We start from the raw sequence: 23662 nt of genomic DNA, 5'->3' as shown, positions 1-23662 counted from the left end.
ACGATGCCCAAGCACTGAGGTAGAAGCAAAATCGTGGATAATAGGGGTCTGGTACGAACTTGTTCTCAGACCTGATTTGACTGATATCTCATTTGAATCACCTCTAAAATGCTTCCAAGTGAATCGCTTTACTTCACCAACAATATCGATATCCTCAAAAACTTGAAGTGATGCATTCCCAATGGCCTATGAGCAAAATCGTGGTGGAGGAGGGTCTGATGCAATATGTCTCAGAACTGATATAACACTTGCAACAACACAAAAAATCCTCCAATATGCTTCAAGGAAATTCGCCTAGCCTCTCCAAATGTGTAGACACAATTATCACTATTCAATCGGAGGATCTCTCACCCCCTTTGTTATGCAGATCGAAGGGAGGTATCGTTCCCTAAGACCAAATCTGCGGACAACCCTTGGCTCCACAACCACAATACAAGAGAGGATAACAAATAACCGATGCCAAAACAATGAGCCACATACTATTCTTTTCCTCTCATGGATCGATCAGCTTCTAGAAACTTCTCCTTTTAATAAAATAATATTTTATATTATTTTATAAGTGACTTATTAATTCTTTTCAATTTTGTACTTAGTCACTTTATTAATTTAATAGAATATAAAGTCATCTCACGTATGTTTTTAAATAAATATAATGAGACAACTTATATAATATGAAATTAAATAATTTCCCCTTATTTCTCCAGAAATCAAATACAAACAACTCCAGGCTAAAATGGGGACATTACATAGTTTTTGTGAAATTTGTCTACCTCTAGCATCAATCATTACCATCAGTGTCCTTAGGATCTCTAAACCCTATCCCTTTTGCTTTTATTTTTCCTAGCTTGAGATTCACAATATCGTTAGATGCATGTCAGCTTGTTGCATTCGTAAGTTCCTTTGTATTTACCATCAAAACACATCATCGTTGAGTTATCCTAAGCCGTCAAGATCTGACAGTTGGAACCTTGAGGTTGTCCCCTTTGATCATTCAAAATAGCATTAGGGATTTCCTTATTCAAGAGAGAATAGGATACTTTGCATTCTATTTTGTGTTGACCGAAAAGAGTAGCAATACACTTTCCCGCATCAACATGTAGTTATTCTATGATTGTTTCAATTCAAGCGCAATGTAATGACGTTCTTCAAATGATGTTGTAATATCGCTCTTTCTACTCCTAAATGGTCTTGGATAAAAAAAAATGAAAAAAAGGAGTAAGGTTTAGGGATGCTACTCTAAAACTAAGAATGCAAGATAGTGGACAATTTTAAGTAATTCAAGCTAACACTTAGGCAACTTAACCAAACACCCAAGCAACTGAAGTAGACTAACAACTAGCTGGAGTAGACAACCAAGTAGGTCAAGTAGACAGGCAACCAACAAAACCAAACAAGTAAGAAGCTCAAGCTAGTAGACAACCAGCTCAACCAAGCAGCTCAATCGAGCAGGCAAGCAGCTCAACCAGACAGGCAAGTAGCTCAACTGAAATTTCAATTCAATCTTTGAACCTTAACAATTTACCTTTGACATCAATGACAAAATATTCAACAATCTCCCCCTTTGTTAGTGATGCTAACACCATCTACAAACAAACTGAAAGTTGCTCCCCCTGACTTACTGCTCCTCCTTTGACATTAATGACTGAAACGCATCTTCAAAACTGAAATAGGGCTCATAGAATATAACAATGAAAAGCTCCCCTTGAGGTCAATCTGCAATTTAGTGATGGAGTGAAATCACTCCCAATTTCTCTCTCAAGAATTGAAAAGTTTCCTTGGTTAGAGGCTTAGTAAACAAATCTGCAATTTGTTCTTTAGTAGAAACATATTTCAATTTAACTTGCTGATTGCTAACTTGCTCTCTTAGAAAATGATATTTAATAGGAATATGCTTAGTCCTAGAGTGCATAACAGGATTTTTGGAAATATTAATGGCACTCGTGTTATCACAAAAGATAGAAATAGGATGATTGAATTCTACCTTAATGTCCCTCAATGTCTGCTTCATCCAAAAAACTTGTATACAACATGACATTGCTGCAATATACTCTGCTTCAGCTGTAGACAATGAAATAAAAGCTTGTTTTTTACTCAACCAAGAAATAAGACAACCACCTAGAAAGAAAGCACCACCACTTGTGCTCTTCCTATCATCAATTGAACCTTCCTAGTCTACATCAGTGTAATGTATAAGTGTAAAATCATTTCCTTTAGGATACCATAAACCATAATCCATAGTACCCTTAAGATACTTGAAGATCCTTTTAATTGCCTGAACATGAGTTTCCTTAGGAGTGGCTTGAAATCTAGCAACATAACCAACAACTTGCATAATGTCAGGTCTAGTAGCTGTAACATATAACAAACTTCCTACCATAGACCTATAAATTGTTTGATTAACATCCAGAAACTCATCATCTTTACTAAGTTTGCAACCTGTTACCATAGGGGTGCTTACAGGATTAGAATCCTCCATTCTAAACCTTTTCAACATCTCTCTAATATACTTTGTTTGAGAGATAAAAATACCTTTATTTGATTGATGAATTTGTAAGCCAAGGAAGAAGGACAACTCACCCAAAATGGACATTTCAAATTCCTTTTTCATATTGGTAGCGAAAACTTTACACATTTCTACACAATCACTACTAAAAATTAGATCATCAACGTAAACTACTACAATCGGCATACGTTTACCTTCTTCTTTAACATATAGGTTGCTATCTGCTACGCCTCTTCCGAATCCTTGTTGCTGTAGGTAACTGTCAAGTCTATCATACCAAGCACGTGGGGCTTGTTTAAGGCCATAAAGAGCCTTTTTCAGTTTACAAACATAGTTTTGATTTTCTGTTAATATAAACCCATCAAGTTGTTCTATGTACACTTCTTCATTCAAATTACCATTAAGAAAAACAGATTTGACATCCATTTGGAAAATCTTAAAGCTTTTGCTTCACCCATTTTGTGCTAATCACATTCTTGTCTTTGGGCCTAGGGACAAGCTCCCAAGTTCTACTTTTATTCAAATTACTATTAAGAAAAACAGATTTTACATCCATTTGGAAAATCTTAAAGCTTTTGCTTCTCCCATTTTGTGCCAATCACATTCTTGTCTTTGGGCCTAGGGACAAGTTCCCAAGTTCCACTTTTTTGAATTTGATCCAACTCCTCTTTCATGGCTGCCATATGGTGTTTGTCTTCATCTGCCTCTTCAACATTCTTAGGTTCAATCATGGACAACAAAGAGATGTCTTCATCCTTATAATAATTTACATTTCTTCTTGTAGCTCTAGGTCTGTCCTCTTGCAAAATCTGATCAATAGATTGATTCTTTTGAACAAATTTGGAAGGAGTCTTCAAAGATGTTCTTATTGTGGTCTTTTTTGATCATGAAAGGGTGTGTATCTAGTTGATATATCTGCTGTCCCAAACTGATTATCTGCTGCTTCAGTATTAGGATGTGTATCAGCTGCTTCATTTTGACTATTTTTAGTAGTATTTTCAGTATTATTACTTGTTGTCCCACCTTGCATACCAGGCGAAGGTTGCTGATCAGCTCTTTCAGCTTCATCGTTTTGTAAACTATCATCACAACCTTGCAACTTTTCACAAGTGCTAGAATTCTCATGAACTTTAACATTAGTATTTTCAACAATCTTATGCAATCTTTTGTTAAAACATTTATAAGCTTCGCTTTTGGAAGAATATCCTAAAAAGATACCTTCATCAGCTCTAGGGTCAAACTTACCAAGATTGTCTTCATCCCTCTTAATGTAACAAGGGCTGCCAAAAACTTTAAAATACTTAATCGAATCTGCCTTACCATTCCATAGTTCATACGGTGTCTTGCTATGTTTAGCCCTAATCAGCCCTCTATTCTGAATGTAGACAGCAGTATGGACTGCCTCTTTCCAAAAAGAATTATTCACCTTGGACTCATTCATAATGCCATGAGACATTTCTTGGACCGATCTATTCTTCCTCTCAACAACACCATTTTGTTGAGGTGTTCTAGCAGCTGAATATTGTCTCCTTATTCCATGTTTTTAACAAAAGCTTATGAATGTAAACTCTTCTCCATTGTCTGAACATAGGCATTTGATTTTCAGGCCCTTCTCATTTTCAACTAGGCTTTGAAAGCCTTGAACTTTTCAAGAGCCTCTGGCTTCTCCTTAAAAAACGAAACCTAAGTCACGCGTGAATAATCATCAATCAAGAGCATAAAATATTTCTCACCTTGTATACTAGCAGTTCTTGTAGGACCACACAAATCAGTGTGTATCAGCTCAAGAGGCTTAGTGCTGGACTACTCCTTTGATTTGAAGCATCTTCTTGTTTGTTTGCCAAGTTGACACTCTTTACAAATAGTGTCACAAGGCTTAGTAAGCTATGGCATATATCTAACAGTTTCTTTTTTGCTGATCTGAATGAGACTGTCAAAATTCATGTGTCCCAATCTCTTGTGCCATAACCATGTTTCATCAAACTGACTTAAACAACATGTTTCACTTTTAACATTTTCAAGAATATACAAATTGTTAGCTGCCCTACTAGCATCAGCAATGGGTACACTATCTTTACTGATTTTACGACAATTTGAATTGAAAACTAAGCTACATCTTTGATCACATAGCTAACTTACACTCAACAAATTGTGTTTCAGTCCTTCCACAAACAAGACATTTTCAACTTTTGTCTTACCATCATTCAACATTAGTGTTCCTTTACCTGCCACCTTCGCTAATGAATTACCTTGGAACCTTACTTTGCCTCCATTAGATTTCTTGAGAGTCAAGAACTTACTCTCATCTCCAGTCATATGTCTGAAGTCGCCACTATCAACATACCAAATTTCCTTCTCATTTTGTGCAAGAAGGGCTGTTTGCACAATCGGAGATTCAACTGGAGCTTGTTTCTCCTTCTTCCTCCAAACTTTGATGCTCTCCTTAGCTTTGTCCTTTTTATCAACCTTTTTGGAGAAATCTGCCACACCACTTTTACAAACTCAACTCTTGCAGAGTGTCGAAAGAATTACTATTCATGAGTATAAAGTCTCTTCTAGCAAACACTCTACAATTAATTGCCTTGTGTCCAAAATAATTACTATTATAACAATAACCATAAAAGAATGAATTGTTAAACTTGGTCATATGCCCTTGTCTGAAGATATGAGACCTTTTGAAGGCATCATTTATGATTTTTAATGATGAATTCCTTGTATTATTACTATTAGCATTGGTCTTTTGCTGTTCTTCTTTGGAAGATTTTGAACATTGACCTTCTTCAAGTCCAACTCCACTCTTATCAATAGATTGTTTGTATGAGCCTAAGATGTCATTCAAAGACAAAGAACTTTTCTGATTTATATTCTCATGATTCAACAGTGTTGAAGTTTTATTTAACTTCTTGAGAGAAACTATTTCAGCTTCAAACGTCTCACAATTTTCTTTTTTGTCCTTGAGCTGATTTCTGATTTCTTCTTCTATTCTCTTTGCTTCTTCAATCTGAACCTTCATATCTATAATCAACTGCTGTCTTCATCCTTCTAATAAGGACATTTGGCTGCAAAATGTCTTATCTTGCCTTAGTTAAAGCACTTTAAAGGCAGCTTGCTTTTATATTTTCCAAAACCTCTTTTTAATTTTCTCACAAAGTGAGGCTCTTCAAAATCAGATTCACCATCAAAATAAACACTTAGACACATATTCTTTTTTTTTTTTCCTTTCTTTGAAGCTTTAAAGGCTATCTCCTTTTTAGATAAGGACTCAATATTTGTTCTCATTATTAGAATATTTAATTATTATTTTAATGGTCATTAGTGTAATTTTTGCTTTATTTAGTTTTTTATTTTTGGCTTCTATTTTTAGAAACAGTTGTTTCTTTTTAGAAACGTCACCGCTTCTAATCGCCTATTTAAACGACTCTATAATTGAATAAAGTTATCCAATTGTTTATTCAATTATTTTTCATGGTATCAAAGCGGGTTGATGGGCTTCTTTAGGATTTTGCGATTTTTTAAAATAAAAATTCATTAGCCTCTACTTGGATATTATTTCTAGAAATTTTTTAAGCAATTTTTTTAATGAAAAAAATTGTTGGAGTTCTTGGGTGAAGCTTTTGAGATTTGTTTTCGGCGAGCTAGGGTATCTGGAAAATTTGGGCATCCTTGTCTGATTTTTTTTTTGCAGGCAGTTCGTGGGTTTTGAAGTTTTTTTTGGGCGACTTTTTTTAATCAAATCGCGAGCTAGGGCTTTTGCAATGTTTTTTTTTGGCATCAGATTTACTGGAGCAGCGACTTTTCATAGCACTACGCGTGTTTTTATGTGTCCGACTTATGTCGGAATTCTCTAAGGCACTTGTGACTAGGGTTTTTGACCCTATTTTTTGCTCTGTTAGGGCGTCCTTGTAAAGAATTTCACGACCACACAAATTAATTTTTCGCGACGTTTTTTTAAGACGCGATTTTCATTTTTCCTTCAATCCTTCTACGTCGAGTATTCTGGCCTGCGATTTTCCGCGCGATTTTCGACACTCCCATGAGCCGTGATTTTCGTGAGTTTGATTTTTCACGTGTCTAGGTCTATCACGACGATGGTTTTTCATTCGACAATTCACTTGTGACTGCGGTTCACCGCGGCTAGGGTTTGTTAAACCCTGCTGGAGTCTGAGCTGTGATTTTGGCGGCTTTTGTCTGCGGATTCCGCATTTTTTTCTGGGTTTTCTCCTCCTGCGATTTTCAGAGTCTTTTTTGTTTGCACCCATGATTTTAAGCGACAACATGCGATAGAGGTTTCTTTTGTTTGCTAATTGGTGCGAAGTGAGGGTTTATACATAGTGACTGTGGAGTTTGTGACAACCCATGTGTGATGGGTTTGCAGCGTGGGTTTCTGCCCGCAATTCTTATTTTCTGTCGGATTCTATATTTCGTGTGATGGCAGTTTTTTTTTTCACAATCTTTGGTGATGGGGTTTTTAATATTTTTTTGCCTAAAAAAAATATTTTGGGTTTTATTAATTTTTTCCTAAAAAATTATTTCTGGGTTTTATAATTTTTGCCCCGTAAAAATAAAATAAATTATATTTGGTTTTCCTGTCCTGGGGTTTATAATTTTTTCCTTTAAAAATTATTATGGGTTTTCTGATTTTTCGCCATAAAAAACATGGGAGGGTTTTGCTTGATTTTTTCCTCAAAAATCAAGGTTTTACCACGTGATGTCTAGTATTTTACCATGTGATGTTGTCTGGTGTTTTACCGCGTGATGTCTTATGTTTTACCATGTGATGTCTGGTGTTTTACCATGTGATGTTTTGGGTCTTGCCATGCGATGTTTTGGGTCTTGCCATGCGATGTTTTAGGGTTTTGTTCGGTTTTTTCCTCAAAAATCGTTTTAGGGTTTTTACCATTTTTTCCACAAAAAATGATGATTTGTATCTTCAGTTTTGGAGGGTTTGCCGATTTTTCCTCAAAATTGTGGTTTCAGGTTTTTGTTTTACCCAACATCAAGTTGGATGGACTCTGGTATTCTTGATCATTAACACTTTGCAGATCTTGGGAGGGTCTCCACCACATCAGAGTGTTCTTTCCGTTTGTGATCAAAAGACTTGTAGTGTTTTCTGTAGGGTAGTTCATTGATAGAATATGACCATTAAGGGAGGGTATTAGAATATTAAATTATTATTTAATTAGTATTTTAATGGTCATTAGTGTAATTTTTGCTTTATTTAGTTTTCTATTTTTGGCTTCTATTTTTAGAAACATCACTGCTTGTAATCGCTTATTTAAACGGCTCTATAACTGAATAAAGTTATCCAATTGTTTATTCAATTATTTTTCACTCATCTCATAGGTAGTTAGAATACCATGGAGCTTGTCAACAGTCACATTGTCAAGATCAGCGATCTCGTCTATTGCTGAAACTTTTGCATCAAATCTCAAGGGTAGAGAACTTAAATTTTTCTGAACTATATTACTATCCTCAATCTTCTCTCCCGAACCCTTTAAAGAGTTTACAACTCCAACTCTCAAAATGTATGGAACAACATTCTCTTCTTCTTGCATTTTAAGACTTTCAAACTGCATTCTATGAGTCCGAAGTTTAGCCTTTCTAACTTTATCATCTCCTACATATTCCTTTTGAAGTTTCTCGTAAATGTCACAAGTAGTTTCACAGTGCGTGACTTTTACAAATTTAGTCTCTGATAAGCCACATAATATTGCTTTCATGGTTTTTGCATTGTGTTCGAATTCCTTGTTCTCATTGGCATCCGTTGGAGGAACTGAAGGAATTGTGTAACTAGACACAACACTATTCCATACATCAAAACCAAGTGACATAAGATAAGTTCTCATTCAGACATTGCAAAAAGCATAGTTAGAGCCATCAAACAAAGGTGCTCTGTTTGTAGCAAGTCCTTCAAGGGCATTCATTGTGTGCTATCAGGATCAACCTCCAAGCTTTTAAGCTTTGTTTCCGATGGTATTTGACTCTAATACCAATTGAAAAACACAAAAAATATTTTGAGGCGGGGGGGGGGTGTGAATCAGTATTTTAAAAACTTTATAATATATGAAACTACATGAAACTTGAGAGATCAAATAACAAAGAGCAAACACAAAATATTTCTCGTGGAGAACCCTTTCGGGTAAAAAACCACGACACACCTGCAACTTTTAAATAAAAAAACTACGGGCACCAACCTAGTGTTACGAATGTGAGCACCAAGTCTTAGATCAGCAGAGACACCAACCACAATTTGTGTATCAACAAAAATAGTATAGTATGAAACTCACAGTCGTACACACATCATTTTACAAAAGCATGAGTTCATGTTTTTTTAATCCTTTGTCTTAGACACAGGCTCCTTCATAGATTACAACACCTTCACTTTAGAGTGTTGCCTTTTCACAACATGATAATCCTCATACTGCTCATTTAGAACAGACTCTTTCACAATCCACAACAGAACTCTTTACATTTGTGATTCCTTTTCTTTGAATTTTAAAATGCATTAGAAGAGATCATTGCATTATTTTCAATAGACTTCTTTTTATTTCCAATAGGTTTTAGACCTCCTCCTTATTGGGTAGACTTCCCTGTATGCACACCACTCTTAAAATATATGCTATTGTTTTCTCTCATATAAAATCATAACCTCTACCCTTAAAAAAAAATGATTCAGCTCTATATACAATCATGTTTTACTTTTTTTTACTTGACGCTACAGACCCTTGAGCGATTTCAACTTTTACACATTATCAAAAAACACACGACACCACTCAAGCATGTCGACTTGAAGAAGTAAAAATGTATGTAATCCCGTCGCTAATATACAGAACGATATCACAATAAAAATCCCACGTCCACTCAACATAGGTGTTAAAAATTATGATACATCTCTGTCTTTTTTCGATGAATAGCAATCACCACCCAATCAGTGGAGTTAAAAAAAACGTTTGAAGAAGAGAATCCTTTTCGATATTGGCTAAGATGAGAACCGTTTTAAGAAGAAAATTGTCCCTGCCAATATTTCGTTTCAGAAAACATCCTTTAGCAGCTAACGACATCCAAAAAGACAGCTCAGCCAGAGTGTGATGTCAAAAACGGTTTTCACTGTTGCATAGATCATTACATTTCTGTGCTTGTAGACAACACAAACAAAACTTTCCTCCAAGTAAGTGCTGACAGATTAGCATATATAAAAAAAACGTTTTTTCCAAGCACTCGATATTGGTGAATGTCTTGATGCGATCTTGCAGATTGTAGACAAACAACACAAATGGCCTCCATGATAGAAAAATGTAAATGCCCAAGACTCATTTCCAAGTGCTTACGGAAAGGTTACACCAACCATACCAAACACATGAAACAACCATTACTTATGACATATGTTAGAAATAAAATGCCAACGCCTTCATTAAGGCACATGTAAATTACACAATAAATTTTATTTCTGAGTCAAAACACACTGATTTCAAGAGCATCGATCCTTTTAAAAATCACAAATTCTGACTTGGCAAAGATAAACATGATGTGGACACCAAATTAGCTTAAGCCGACAACCAAACAACTCAAGCTAACACTTAGGCAGCTTAACCAAACACTCAATCAGCTGAAGTAGACTAACAACTAGCTGGAGTAGACAACCAAGTAGGTCAAGTTGACAGGCAACCGACAAAACCAAACAAGTAAGAAGATCAATCTAGCAGACAAGCAGCTCAACCAGGTAGGCAAGCAGCTCAACCAGACAGGGAAGCAGCTCAACTAAAATTTCAATTCAATCTTTGAACCTCAAGTTCAACAACTAACCTTTGACATCAATGACAAAATATTAAACACTCTATGCATTGAAAGAGAGCAACCTAACAACAAGGTAAAAAAATGAGTTTTTTGCTTGTACACTTAAATGGCAAATGGAATTTTAACTTAATATGAATTTTTTTAATTTAAAATTTAAAATTTAATTAATGTCTTGTTTGTAGATTTGTGCTGGTAATATTATGGTGCTCGAACACCAAATCATTAGGAGTTATTCATTTTTGTTTTGTGCTAGCTGTGTAGTGCTTCTAGGCATGACTGTAACTAGAGGCTATTTGAAAGCATTCACATCATGAAGAGGAAGAATTTGACCCAAGAACACCTTATGCACTTATTTTCATCTTATAAACTTTTCCCTACACACCAAAATGGTGGAGGGGAAAGACTTTAATCATGATGCCATTACCTTGATTGCCATTGATCCATATTCAAAGTGGATTGCCGAGGATGGGGATGTCATGTTCAGGAACAAAGATCTTGTTGAAATTCAGAGATAAGCAGCAACATTAGAGGAGGACAAAGCACTGAAAGATGACACACTTATTGATTGTAATATCCCCAACATTTTGTTTTTGATTTTTAACAATTTTACAAACACACCAATCACCCGTTAGGGTTAGAATAATGAAATCCAAATCACTGAAAGGAACCCTACACCTTTTGACCACCGAGAGCCCAGACTAGGAGGGTGAGAACATACAGTGACAGGGGATCGTTAGATGCAACACTGAAAATGCAAAATACAATATTGGGCGGCAAGCCAACCCCTTCCACTTTCTAGCGGGTAAAAACAAGGAAACTTGGTGGTAAACCAACCAAGGAAACAAAAACACATTCAAACACAAATCACTCTATCGTGATATTTCAGTTGGAGGACTTTCCACTAAACAAACTCAACTCAACCGCTTATGCAGCGGGAGGACAATTACAAACAAAGATCACTCGACCGCTTATGCAGCGGGAGGACTGAACAACAAACTGAATTAGATACATTGAAGGCGGCCAAGCCAGCCTCTTCCACTTATGCAGTGGGAGGACTGAACAACAAACTGAATTACAAACACTGAAGGCGGCCAAGCCAGCCTCTTCCACTTATGCAGTGGGAATTACAATGAAGTACTTCAGATACAATAGAGGTTAGTACCACTAACCAACAATTACAATGATGAATACAATGAAGTACTAGGAATCATAACAAAGGAACTCAGAGAAATACAAACTAAATCTGATGTAAAATACCAGCAACTCCAGCAATGGACCAACAACACTGAAAGTCTTACAACTTCCGCAAAACAACTCCTATTTGCACACGAACACAGGCAAATGAAAGGCATGACCAAGACGACAAAGACAAGATCACAAACCGGCACCAAAAACACCACCAACAAACAACACGCAACCTGAGGCACCTCCAGAAAAGTACGACCAACACTGGAAGTTTGATTTGCAGCCAAAAACCCAAACTAACACCAAAATGCATGCCACTCCAGAGGAATAATCGCCCAGCCAAGACGAATCCGATGAGTCGCTACCCAGAAAGATCTGACGCACAGGCAGGGAGATATGAACAAAACCACACTTCAGCCAACACCAAACCAGCAACAAGAAAACACTGAACACATTGAAAACTGAAAGCACACTCTCAAAACTTCTCCAATAAACACACTGATCAACTAGGTACTATATTTCAAGTACGAAACTGTGCAAGCTAGGAAGCCACGACTTCGAAGCTCAAATTCAATCACCATTCCGATAGCATAACGTTATAATTTCTCCAAGATGATCAAAATGAGGCGCCCAACCTTATATATATAGATTTCTGAATCTCAAATTCAAATGTAAATGGCGCCAAATTACCCTTAATCTCATTTGCATTTCATTCTAAGTGGGGCCCCATGCTAGGCATCCACACTTAGGCATAAATTGTACCACATTGTCCTAAGTCCACATTTGCATCAAAAAATGTTTTTAACTTTATTGAATTTTGCACTTTATGGCGTCCAATATGGAGTCAAAATAACTCGCCTTCTGGACTTAGGAAAATATCGATAATATGCACTCTTTTCCAAAATTGATCAGTAAAATAATTAAATATCAAACTTTAGGATAAAGTAATAATATTTGATTAATCAATTATAAATCAACTACTGATCACCGCAAAAATCAAACTGTGAACTGAAGTGCAGGAAATCACTAATCTGAACTGGATTGGAACTCTGCCCAAGACTGCCAAAAATAGCATTGCCTGAACTGACACTTACTAAAAATAGTAAGTCATGAAAACAACTCCGAAAAACATGCTCGTCACACCCCGTGAATGAGCTCGGAAAACCCAGAGAAACCTCAAATTCCAGTCAGTTTCCACCAACTTACTGAAAATCGTAAGTTTAGAAATCATTTCAGAACAAGATGCATGTTATACCTTTGCGAAGCCCTCAAAAAACCCAGAAGGAATCCACAATTGGAATCGAAGAATCCCTACTAGACAAGCATCAATTGGCTCACACAGTATTCCACAAAAATAGGAAACCCTAATTCCTTATTCCAGTCAGCCTATGGGTCTCCGGAATAGGCTAATGGACCATTGGTTTCTCCTTACTGAGAAGGGGACATTACATTGATTCATTCAATCTTGAGGATGATGATTTAAATTTACATGTCAATTTGAGGATGCCTATTGCTAGGAGGAAGAAGTTCACGATTGTTATACAATATTTGAGAATTTGAAATTGGAGCCTTTGAATGATATGACATATCTATTCATCGATTCGTGGAAAAATGATAATCAAAATAGAGAATGCACTCTCTAATTCATTCTTTATGCTTTTAATGCATTATTTAAGTCTATTTTATGTATGCGTGCAATTTATTTTATTTGCTGAGTTTTAGTTGAGTTTGAGTTTTTGAACCATGGTATGCATATTTGTACTTAGACAGTATGTTTGATGATGACATTTCCTTTAGTAGAGGGAAAACAGCTGATGTAAATGGTATGGGAGAGTAAATATCTTTCACTAATTATCAAGCTTCAAATTGATTGTAAAGGCTTTGGGGCATTCTCAGCCTTAGCAGATCCTTGTAGGAAAGCTGGTCTTTATTTGAAGCAGTTTTATATATGAGTAAAATAATTCTATGCTGAAAAATATTGCACACAAGATGGTCCTGCATTATCTTAAGTTGAAAATGGACTTTGGATGTTTATAGAATCATAATGAATTTGAAAAAAAGAAACTCCTACAAAGTGTTAGTTTATTGTAACTTAGTGAAGAAAATAAATAAGGATTCAAATCCTTATAGGGCTGGGCCGTTCTTCTTGATGTAACGTGGAGACTCAGCTGGCCCCTTCTTCTACATGTAACTTGTAGTTTAAGCAATTGATGTCTATAGGGCTGGGTCCTATTCCCAAATGTAACGTGTGGACAAGCAATAGGGCTGGGTCCAAAAGGTAACGTGGCACAAATTGCAAGTTATGTAGGCCCCAAATTGGGCGCCAAAGTGCAAAGTAGAATATGTAAAATAAAGAATTGGTTAAAGCCGACTTAGAAGACTTAAACATGAATCTTGTATATAAACAAGATTCATTTTACACAATAGACATATATATTATTCATTTGCTAGCCTTATGTGAATAAGCCTTCAAATAGAAGCAAACTATCTTCTTGTGTCAGCAATTCATTCCTAGGAACAACGAATTGTCTCAGTGGCAGCGAATCATATCCATAGTCAACAAATTCACTCCTATGCTCGGTGAATGATCTGCATGACAGCAAACAACAAATCTCGATAGTGCAGATAAGTCTATCAAGCTATTCCTTGTGCCCTAGTTTGGAATCTTTAGTCTGCTGTTCTTATTTATATGTTGCTTCAAGTGCAGTAAGCAAAGTTGTATGCTGATATTGTCTAATATAAACTTGGATCTTGTTGCTGGGTTTTTCACCTCCAAGAGGGAGGTTTTGCCAGGGTAAACTTGTGTTGTGTGCCTTTTCTATTTGTGTGCTTTGATTCTTGTGACTGCATTATTATTTCCTGCTCATTATTGTTAATCTGATCACGAAAATCAACATGGTATTAGAGCCCTAGGTCTATATAGAGATTGTAATCAGATTTGTGCTTCCTTCTAACCTGCTGTTCAAAAGTTTAGTCCCCATGGCTTCTTATATTAGGTCTGAAGATAGGTTGGAAGGTCACACAAATTTCTCTTCTTGGAAGGTCAGGATAATGATGGCATTGAATGATCTTGCTGAATATGTTAGCAAGAATGCTAAGGAACCTGAGGGTGCAAGTGAGAAAGAAGATTGGAAGAAGAAGGACTTCCAAGCTCAAAGGATAATAATAGACTCCGTCAAAAATCATTTGGTGCCATCCATCTCCATGAAGAAGTCCGCCAGGGAGATGTTCTCTACATTGGAAAAGATGTATGAAGTCAACAATACCAGCTACATCCTTGCCTTAAGGAATCAACTCTCCTACATCAAATTAGAGAAAGAAGAACCTGTTGCTACTTACTTCATGAGAATCTCTGAGCTGAGAGATCAGCTTGCCAACGTTGGGAAGAGCATTGAAGATAGTGACCTATCTATGACTGCCCTAAATGGTCTTCCTCCCTCTTGGGAACCATTTGTTCAAGGAATTTGTGCCAGAGTTGAGCTTCCTAAGTTTGATAAATTAATGGGAGATTGCATTCAAGAAGAGTCTCGGTTGACTGCGAAAGGAAAAATTAAGAACCCTTATGATGAGCAACATGTCCTCTTGGCTAAGAAGGAAGGCAGCCATTGGAAGAAAAATGATTTCAAGAGAAATAGAGATTTCAGCTTTCCTACCCCTCCTTCAAAGAAAAGACCAAGAGACTTATCCCACATCCGATGCTTCCGATGTAACAAGCGTGGCCACTTTGCAAGGGACTGTCAAATTCAGGATGAGCAAGAAGATGCAAACATAAATGAAGTATCAAATCCTCACAATCGTGAAGTTTTCCTGTTTTGATCTATTGGTTTGTTGATCCATCCTTAAGTTAAATTCTGTTTTAGATTTAAGCTTGGTTCCAACTTTAAGTCAGAAATTTGTTGTGGATTTATCTTCTAGATAGGGTTTTCGAGGGAGTCCCGTGACATCTTCAAAATACTCTTTATTTCAGTAGAATCTTATTGCTGGTTTCTAATCATTGTGATCTATTGCTCTAATGATGGAATTGATAAATGTGTTACTTGATTATTGCAAATGTTTTCCTTTATTATATTCTATTTTGAAACTAACAAGTGTTCTGGTTACATTCTATGATACACTGGGTGCATCATCCACCCTCTGCAGAGTGTAAGGTGGCAGTTCTCTCTCACCCTTTACGGAGTGCAAGGTGAGCCCACCCTCTGTGGAGTGCAAGGCGGCAATTCTCTCCACCCTCTGCGGAGTGCAAGGTGGCGGTTATTTCTCACCCTCTACGGAGTGCAAGGTGAGTTCACCCTCTGTGGTGTGCAAGGTGACAGGTTGTTCTTCTCAGTGAAGAAGCTTATGTATCCTCTGCGGTTGTGCATGATTTATGTTGTATGGTTATACAAATCTTTGAGTATTAATTATTGCAGGCGTGCATATGGAAAGGTCTCTGCCATCCTCTGCGGATGTGCATGATGAAAGATCATGGTGTTACATGCAGTGTAAAGTTATGAAGCGTTGGTTTCATCCTCTGCAGGCATTGCAAGAGAAGATCATGTAAAGGTTCATTGTAATATAATTGCGTGATCAAATCACAAATTGTATATTGATTGTACTATTAGGGCTGGGCCCTAATCTTAAACATTGTAATTATTCATGCCATGGGATTGCCCATGTGAATATGGTTATGTATTTGTTTTCCTCCTCCAGTTAAGAGGGAGTGTTAGTTTATTGTAACTTAATGAAGAAAATAAATAAGGATTCAAATCCTTATAGGGCTGGGCCCTTCTTCTTGATGTAACGTGGAGACTCAGCTGGCCCCTTCTTCTACATGTAACGTGTAGTTTAAGCAATTGACGTCTATAGGGCTGGGTTCTATTCCCAAATGTAACTTGTGGACAAGCAATAGGGCTGGGTCCAAAAGGTAACGTGGCACAAATTGCAAGTTATGTAGGCCCCAAATTGGGCGCCAAAGTGCAAAGTAGAATATGTAAAATAAAGAATTGGTTAAAGCCGACTTAGAAGACTTAAACATGAATCTTGTATATAAACAAGATTCATTTTACACAATAGACATATATATTATTCATTTGCTAGCCTTGTGTGAATAAGCCTTCAAAGAGAAGCGAACTATCTTCTTGTGTCAGCAATTCATTCCTAGGAACAGCGAATTGTCTCAGTGGCAGCGAATCATATCCACAGTCAGCAAATTCACTCCTATGCTCTGTGAATGATCTGCATGATAGCAAACAACAAATCTCGATAGTGCAGATAAGTCTATCAAGCTATTCCTTGTGCCCTAGTTTGGAATCTTCAGCCTGCTGTTCTTATTTATATGTTGCTTCAAGTGCAGTAAGCAAAGTTGTATGCTGATATTGTCTAATATAAACTTGGATCTTGCTGCTGGGTTTTTCACCTCCAAGAGGGAGGTTTTGCCAGGGTAAACTTGTGTTGTGTGCTCTTTCTATTTGTGTGCTTTGATTCTTGTGACTGCATTATTATTTCCTGCTCATTATTGTTAATCTGATCACGAAAATCAACACAAAGTATATCTAGATACATTGAATGGGGATTAGGCAATGTAGGGAGTGGATATTTTGAAACTGATAGTTTGCATTCTTCACAAGGTAATTTGCAAGATTATTTTCTTTGAAAGATTTAACTATCAACTTCATTAATGACATTAGATTTCCACAATCCATTACGCTGAGATCTGTTATTTCTGGCTTTGATTGTGTGAGAGTTTTCTTCATCAACATTTCAGATCACACTCCCTGATCCATCATCAGGATGAGAGAGTGCATAAGGAGAAGGAGATCAGGGATGGATCAAGGACTGTGATCTCCTTCTCCTTATGCACTCTCTCATCCTGATGATGGATCAGGGAGTGTGATCCAAAATGTTGATGCAAAAACTCTCACATAATCAAAGCCAGAAATAGCAAATCTTATCAATTTTCATTCCCAAAATGTCATAACACCCTTTATAATTATGATATTATCCGTTTTAGGCCACATTTCATTAATGTTAAATGTAAAGAAGTCACACAGGGAATTCTATTTTCATGTAATATTAGTGGGAAATGCACTTGACTTCTGAGCATGGTGCAATTTGATATTTTTCAGAGTAAAGTTTCACTTGGAAAACTTTGCTTTATAAAGTGCATGCTGATTTTCTGTACAGAGTTTGTACAGATAAGTGCCCTCAACTGATAATACCTCATACAGAAAATGTAATTCAGAGAACTTGCTGCTTGTTCCCCTGATCTAAAATTCCAAATTATAACTAACTATATTTTGACCTGGCTATAATAGGAACTCAATAAGCACTTGTCCAAGGGGTTGAGCTTAATTGGTTAAAACATTGGGTTGTCATTATGGAGACCCAATTTCAATTCCCCGTAGAAACATCTAAAGTGTAATTCTAAGTTGTGACTCTTGGTCTTCCATAGGAGGTGGTTTCTAAATAAAGTGGATTTCTAAGTAGTGACTCTTGGTCTTCCATTGGTGATATCTATAATGTGTTTGCTTGTAAGGAGCTTGTATTGGTCTGATGTTGATGCTTGTATGAGCAAGATATTTGTAATCGATATTCAATTAAAAAAAACTCAATAAGCACTTGATTGAGCATTGTTAAATATAACACAAGTAAACAAGCTGAGAATTTATTGCCTGGATTCCAGTACGAGAAGCTGTTTGCACTTGATCTAGTTGTTGGGATCAGGTTGGGGCTGATGTCCATTGATGGCATTGGATTCCTTGATTCAAGTACAATAAAACTAGAGGCATCTAACCGGAATGAAACCATCCATCTTCACCTTTAATATTTCCTAAAATTGGAATATCTTACGGTAGCTATATGAAGGTAATTAATCTTTTTAATTCTTTGCATATTTATGTCCTCAAAGCCTGGTAAAGATTCCATTCCATATCATCTACGCATTGCCATGCTATCCAAAGTTCAGAACTTGGGAGTCCTTTCGGAGGCCTTACTGCATATGACTGTTTATGTATGTCCACATCCAACATATCAGTGCATGTATAGTATGGGAAGCATGCATCACTAGTTTGTCTCTATTCAGCTGTGGTTTGAGTCTTATATTTATTTTTCTAGATAACTTTTCTTTTGTCAAAAATTTTGTTTCTTGCACTGTTAACTAATTGTTTTCACATCTTATAAATGAAAATCCAAACCAAATTCTCTCAAGGGAATTTAGAGTCTACTAGAAGCTTAACCCTGACAGTGATATTTTGAGCATCATAAATGTGTTTGTAGTTAAATATTTTTCAGCATAAAAACAAAAATATAGTTTGGCCATGATATTTCTTGACACTGCTTTTTGAACTTTGATTGGTCAAAACATTTTCTGTATTCCATATCTCCATATTCATTTTTCTTGTGCAAGGTTTGCCAGAGGAATTTTCTCAATCGACAGCCTGATCTGATTTACACACTTTATTGTTAGTGCTAAGCTACCTATCTAGTTTAAGTATTTGGAGATCCTACTATACAAATGAAGCTAAAACTTTTGCTCAAAAATTGAAGTGAATGTCAGAGGGATAAATTTACATTGGAGATAAAGAACCCAGGTACAGTCATTCTTATCAATCAAGTAAATTATAGGACAACCTTTATAGGTCCAAATGCCTTGCACATATGGGAAAGTGATGTCACAAATTTATCAAATCTATTCTTGTTGGCTTTTTCCCAAAAAGCATTGTACCTTTGCCTCTACCTTTTGTTCTCATTGGTGCTTTGTCATGTTATAAGCAAGGCAAAAATAATTTGATTTAGGTCATCTTCATTTTGCTTGATTTTCCCCTTCATATGACTGAATTCTCCCTTCTTATCTCAACTGTAATGAGACCCTGATTGTGGATGAGAATTCTTCATTCAAATATGAAATAGAAGGTAACGTGTCAACGAAAGATAAAGTATTGGAAAGCTTAACCTGCATAGCAGTATTATTAATCTCTTGATGTGCATTAGAAATTACATTCGGAGATGCTCCTCATGTTCTAACTTCAAGTACTATAATTTGGAGATGTATGTTTTTGTGACTGGTGTTATTCTTTATGCTTTTGAAAACTCATCGTTTTCATATTTTTGTTCAGATTTTGGATCAGCTGCAAGATCGTTTTTCATCAAGTTTATCATTACCAAAAATCTGTGAGAATTTTATAAAAGCAGCTCACGATCCTCGCATTGCTGGTATTTATCTTCATATTGAACCATTGAGCTGTGGGTGGGGTAAAATTGATGAAATTCGTCGACACATTCTTGACTACAGGAAGTCAGGTATTTCTGATTTGAAGCAGATAACCTCGTTAATTACTTTTGACTCTTGAAATAAGCTTAAATTTTTCTGAAATATTATTCATGTTTTTGAAATCATGGGCAAGCTTCCATTCTTTTATCGATTGAAAGAATTGTTTCTTTACTATGGAAAATTGGTCTATGAAGGAAGGAGTTGGTGTACCTCAAATGGAGTGAAGAAATCTCCTGAAGACATTTAGATGAATTTTGGCTCTTTGATAAAGTGTGGGCTCTTCACAAACCCCAATTCTTTTGCTTGTGATTTGAAGAAAATGTTCATTGACTTGTAAATGCTACCATGCCAAATTAGAGAGCAATATTGTACTTCCAAAGCCGAATCTCCCTTGAATAAATCGCTTTGTTTGTATCATCAATGGAGTCAAACTGTAGCAAAGGATTTTTTTCTGTTAAATTGTAATGTTCCCTTTCAGAATTACCTAAGATTATGCCCTAGAACCACAAGTGCAACAAGTTAGGGTTAGGGTTAGCTTCCTTATCAAGTAAAATATCTTCTTTAAACAATAAGGGCCTGGATCTAGATCCTGCAACCATGACCAAGGATTCACATACACATATCTCTTTCCCATTATGAGGCTTAGATAATAACATATAATAATCTTTAAATCAACACATACAATATCTATATTACTTCTTAGGTCTTACCATTCAAACATATTAGGGTATGGGGGAAGAAGAATGATAGGTCTGCCTGAAGCCATCCCACGCTAAACCCAAGAGCGGAATTTTGGCGCTCTTGGCCCCAATGGCAGGCAACATGGTCATCCACTCAGGGTATCCTACCTAGTGGGATGCTTGTACCTGCTTTCCCTATCCATGCTTCATCTCCTAAGATTAATAGCCTAGGATGCTTGGTTCGCTGCCCTAGGCCCCGGGTTCTCGTCCGGTTCGTTTTGGGTTCGGGTCCTGGTTCAGTTCGCCTTTGGGTTTGGCCAGGGTTCATACCCAGGCAAGCTGGTTTGTCCGGGGCGAACCTAGACACTTGGTGCCCAAATTTACATTTTTTTTTGCAAAATTTTATAAAATTTATAGCAATGAGTTCAGACTTGCAGATTTGTGTGATTGTTTTGCAAGTTCTCATGCAGGTTTAAGACTTTAAATTATTAAGAACAACAACAGACAATTGATAGATTTATTTAAAATTTTTGTGTCTGAAGCTAGATAAAACAGAGCAGCAAACAATTGAGTTCTGACCCCTTACTTGTTAACCTTATACAATGTACTAGAGCAATGCTCAATGACAACAGCAAAATACCCATGCATTAGCTCATTCTGATTTACAGTCCTCGGCTTATGAAAAGCAACAAAAATATTTAGTTTCCTGAGCTCACTTTCTTTACTGCCCATTCTTCTTCTTCTTCTTCATCATCTTCAATGGCATTAGTTGTTTCCATGAAAGACTTTTTCTGTTACTCTTGACCGCTATTGCATTCTTGACTTGCAATTAGTCTTTCATCTTCTTAGTGCTATTCTTGACTGCTATTGCAAGAAGAAGAAGAATCCATTAGATGATTTAAACTTAGCATAAAGTTCCAATTGTTGCAAGTTGAATTTTGAAACAATGATACTTGAACTTTATATTATCGTTTTAATATTTTGATGTTGAACTTGAAGTATATGATGCTATGATGGTATGAACTATGATCATGATGCTATGATTACAAGTTTATGGTGTTTTTGTTGTTTATATGATATTATGTCGCATTCTAATCTTAATTCATGTTTATAGGCTGCATATATATATATATATATATATATATATATAATGTTACATGTTTTTGTACTAACAAACCCAAACGAACTCAAACCCCATTTCAAAATTTTGCCGTATTGGTGAACTGGTTCTTTGAACCTGAACTTGAACCTGAACCCGGACCGGCAACTTAGTTAATAGCCATCATTATAGAGTCGGTGAGGAGATCGTAATGGAGGTTCCTTTATTGTCCTATCTAAGCCCAAGAGCGGAGCTTTGGCCCTCTTGGCCGCGGTGGCAGGCAACATGGACATCCACTCGGGGTATCCTTCCTAGATGGCAATTCTCATGATTTCCCCCTTCCTTACACCTCCTTCCTTCTATACATGATGGGGGTTTACAAACAGATTTATTAATCAGACATATGCAATTTATATCCAATCATACATATATGTATAAAGAAATAAATATTGACAATTAATGCATAAGCTAGATATATACCACAAGAGCTATTATTCAGATTATTAGAGGCTGATTATAACAGGTCTGAATCAGAGTAGTGAGAGTCTGATCCTAAGTATGTGTCTGCTGTTTACACGTTTCTGATTCTGATTATTGTTCCTTGATCGCTGATTGCTATGATTGGTTCTTAGTCCATGATGCTTTTCTGCCTCGGATATTCCTCCATTTATATCTTCACGATTTCATGAAGAGAGGCGCCCCTTTAGAAAGTGGCTGCCCTCTCAGAAAAGACATGACACTTCAAATCTGCCCTTTTTTGGAGTCTCTTCATAACCAAACATTGTCCTCCTTAATTGCATCTCATAATGACAAGTTATAATCCTCCATCGATTGCTAACTGAATGTTTGATGACTTCCTAATCACTTGTTTGCAATCATTGTTCCTTAATGACTTACATGCTGTCCGATTTATTTTCACAGAAAATCATGAAGTCTTAAGGATAAGACGATTTTCTTGTTATTGTTATCTTCTTTGTGGCAGGGTTAATTAATCACTAAATGCTGTGATTTAAAAGAGTATGGTGAGTTATGAAGGATATTACAATATCCCTAAGATAAGTCGCTGACTATCAAGGTATGTGTTATCCATATACAATGGGGCATGACATAAATGGCTCCTTGTTCCATTTTTTCAACAACTTAGGAGGGCAATCGAATTTCCCTGCAATGGCACTTGCAACTGAACTTTTAGTTTCTACTGTCTCTTCCCCTTCTCCATCACGCTCACTACAAAAATAAAACAGCGATATAAACAAAAGTTAACAGCAAAATTTACTAAAAATGTAAAAACAGCAGCATATGCCAGTTACACTCATTTAAATTAAAGTTCATTTTTTAAGTTAAATTGCAAGAAAATAAATAGACAGCACTTAAAACAGTGAGTGCAAAAAAATGAAACAACAACAGATTGACTTTAAGCCCTTTTCAATTTTCATCAACCTTTTTTAAGCACAATTGCCAAAAAAGTAAAAAGTAAAAACATAATCTATCACTAAAATTCAAATAACTGATATTTTAAATATTTTTTAACACATTGAAGTTTGACATAATGGACAATGAGAAAAAACATTTTTCAGTCATTCCATGTGTTGAAAAATTAGAATGAATAAGAAACCAACTTTGAAAGATGATAAACAATGAGACATTTACAGAATTTAAGTTTGGAAATTGCAAAGGAAAAAAAATCAGGTTTCAACTTTCAAGTTAATGTGCATATCTTGTTTTGTCTGTGTCAGTGATGGTGATTGAAAGAAGAGTCGAGACATTCCTTTTCTTCTTGTTGTCTTTTTACCCTTCACTTTTGGTGATTGCAAAAGTACAATGGGCTAGGGTTTTAAGTGTTTTTTAGGTTGGGTGGCTTTGATTGGGTCCCTATAGGGTTTGAATCAATTTAGAATGCCTTTTTTGTAGGATTATTTTTTTATTTGTGCTTTTTATAAAGTGTGAAGTGGGGGGCACCCTGGCTTCCCAGGACAGTTGAGGGATGTTACGATGTCTCTTGGCTGTTCCATGGATGCTAGAGCATCCCCATTGCCATGATAAAAACATGGGACATCTCAGGGATGCCTGTCCATATCTCCATGTCCCCAGATTGTCTCAAACATTCAGAATGGGATGCTGGAAGCTGGGTGTGCAACTGCAGGGATGTGTCA

At 36.4% G+C, this 23662-nt stretch overlaps 1 protein-coding gene across 1 annotated transcript in view; it reads left to right on the top strand.

Annotated features, from left to right (window-relative positions):
• Window positions 1-23662, top strand: part of LOC131062762 (serine protease SPPA, chloroplastic) — a 262705-nt gene that overhangs the window by 55464 nt on the left and 183579 nt on the right. The window contains exon 3 of the mRNA XM_057996482.2: window positions 19576-19759. Coding sequence (XP_057852465.2) covers window positions 19576-19759 — 184 coding nt within the window. The remainder of the gene's footprint in view (window positions 1-19575; window positions 19760-23662) is intronic.

This window comes from Cryptomeria japonica, chromosome 9, assembly GCF_030272615.1.
Source record: "Cryptomeria japonica chromosome 9, Sugi_1.0, whole genome shotgun sequence".
NCBI classification, from domain to species: Eukaryota; Viridiplantae; Streptophyta; class Pinopsida; order Cupressales; family Cupressaceae; genus Cryptomeria; species Cryptomeria japonica.
This window is presented reverse-complemented; position numbering and strand designations above follow the sequence as displayed.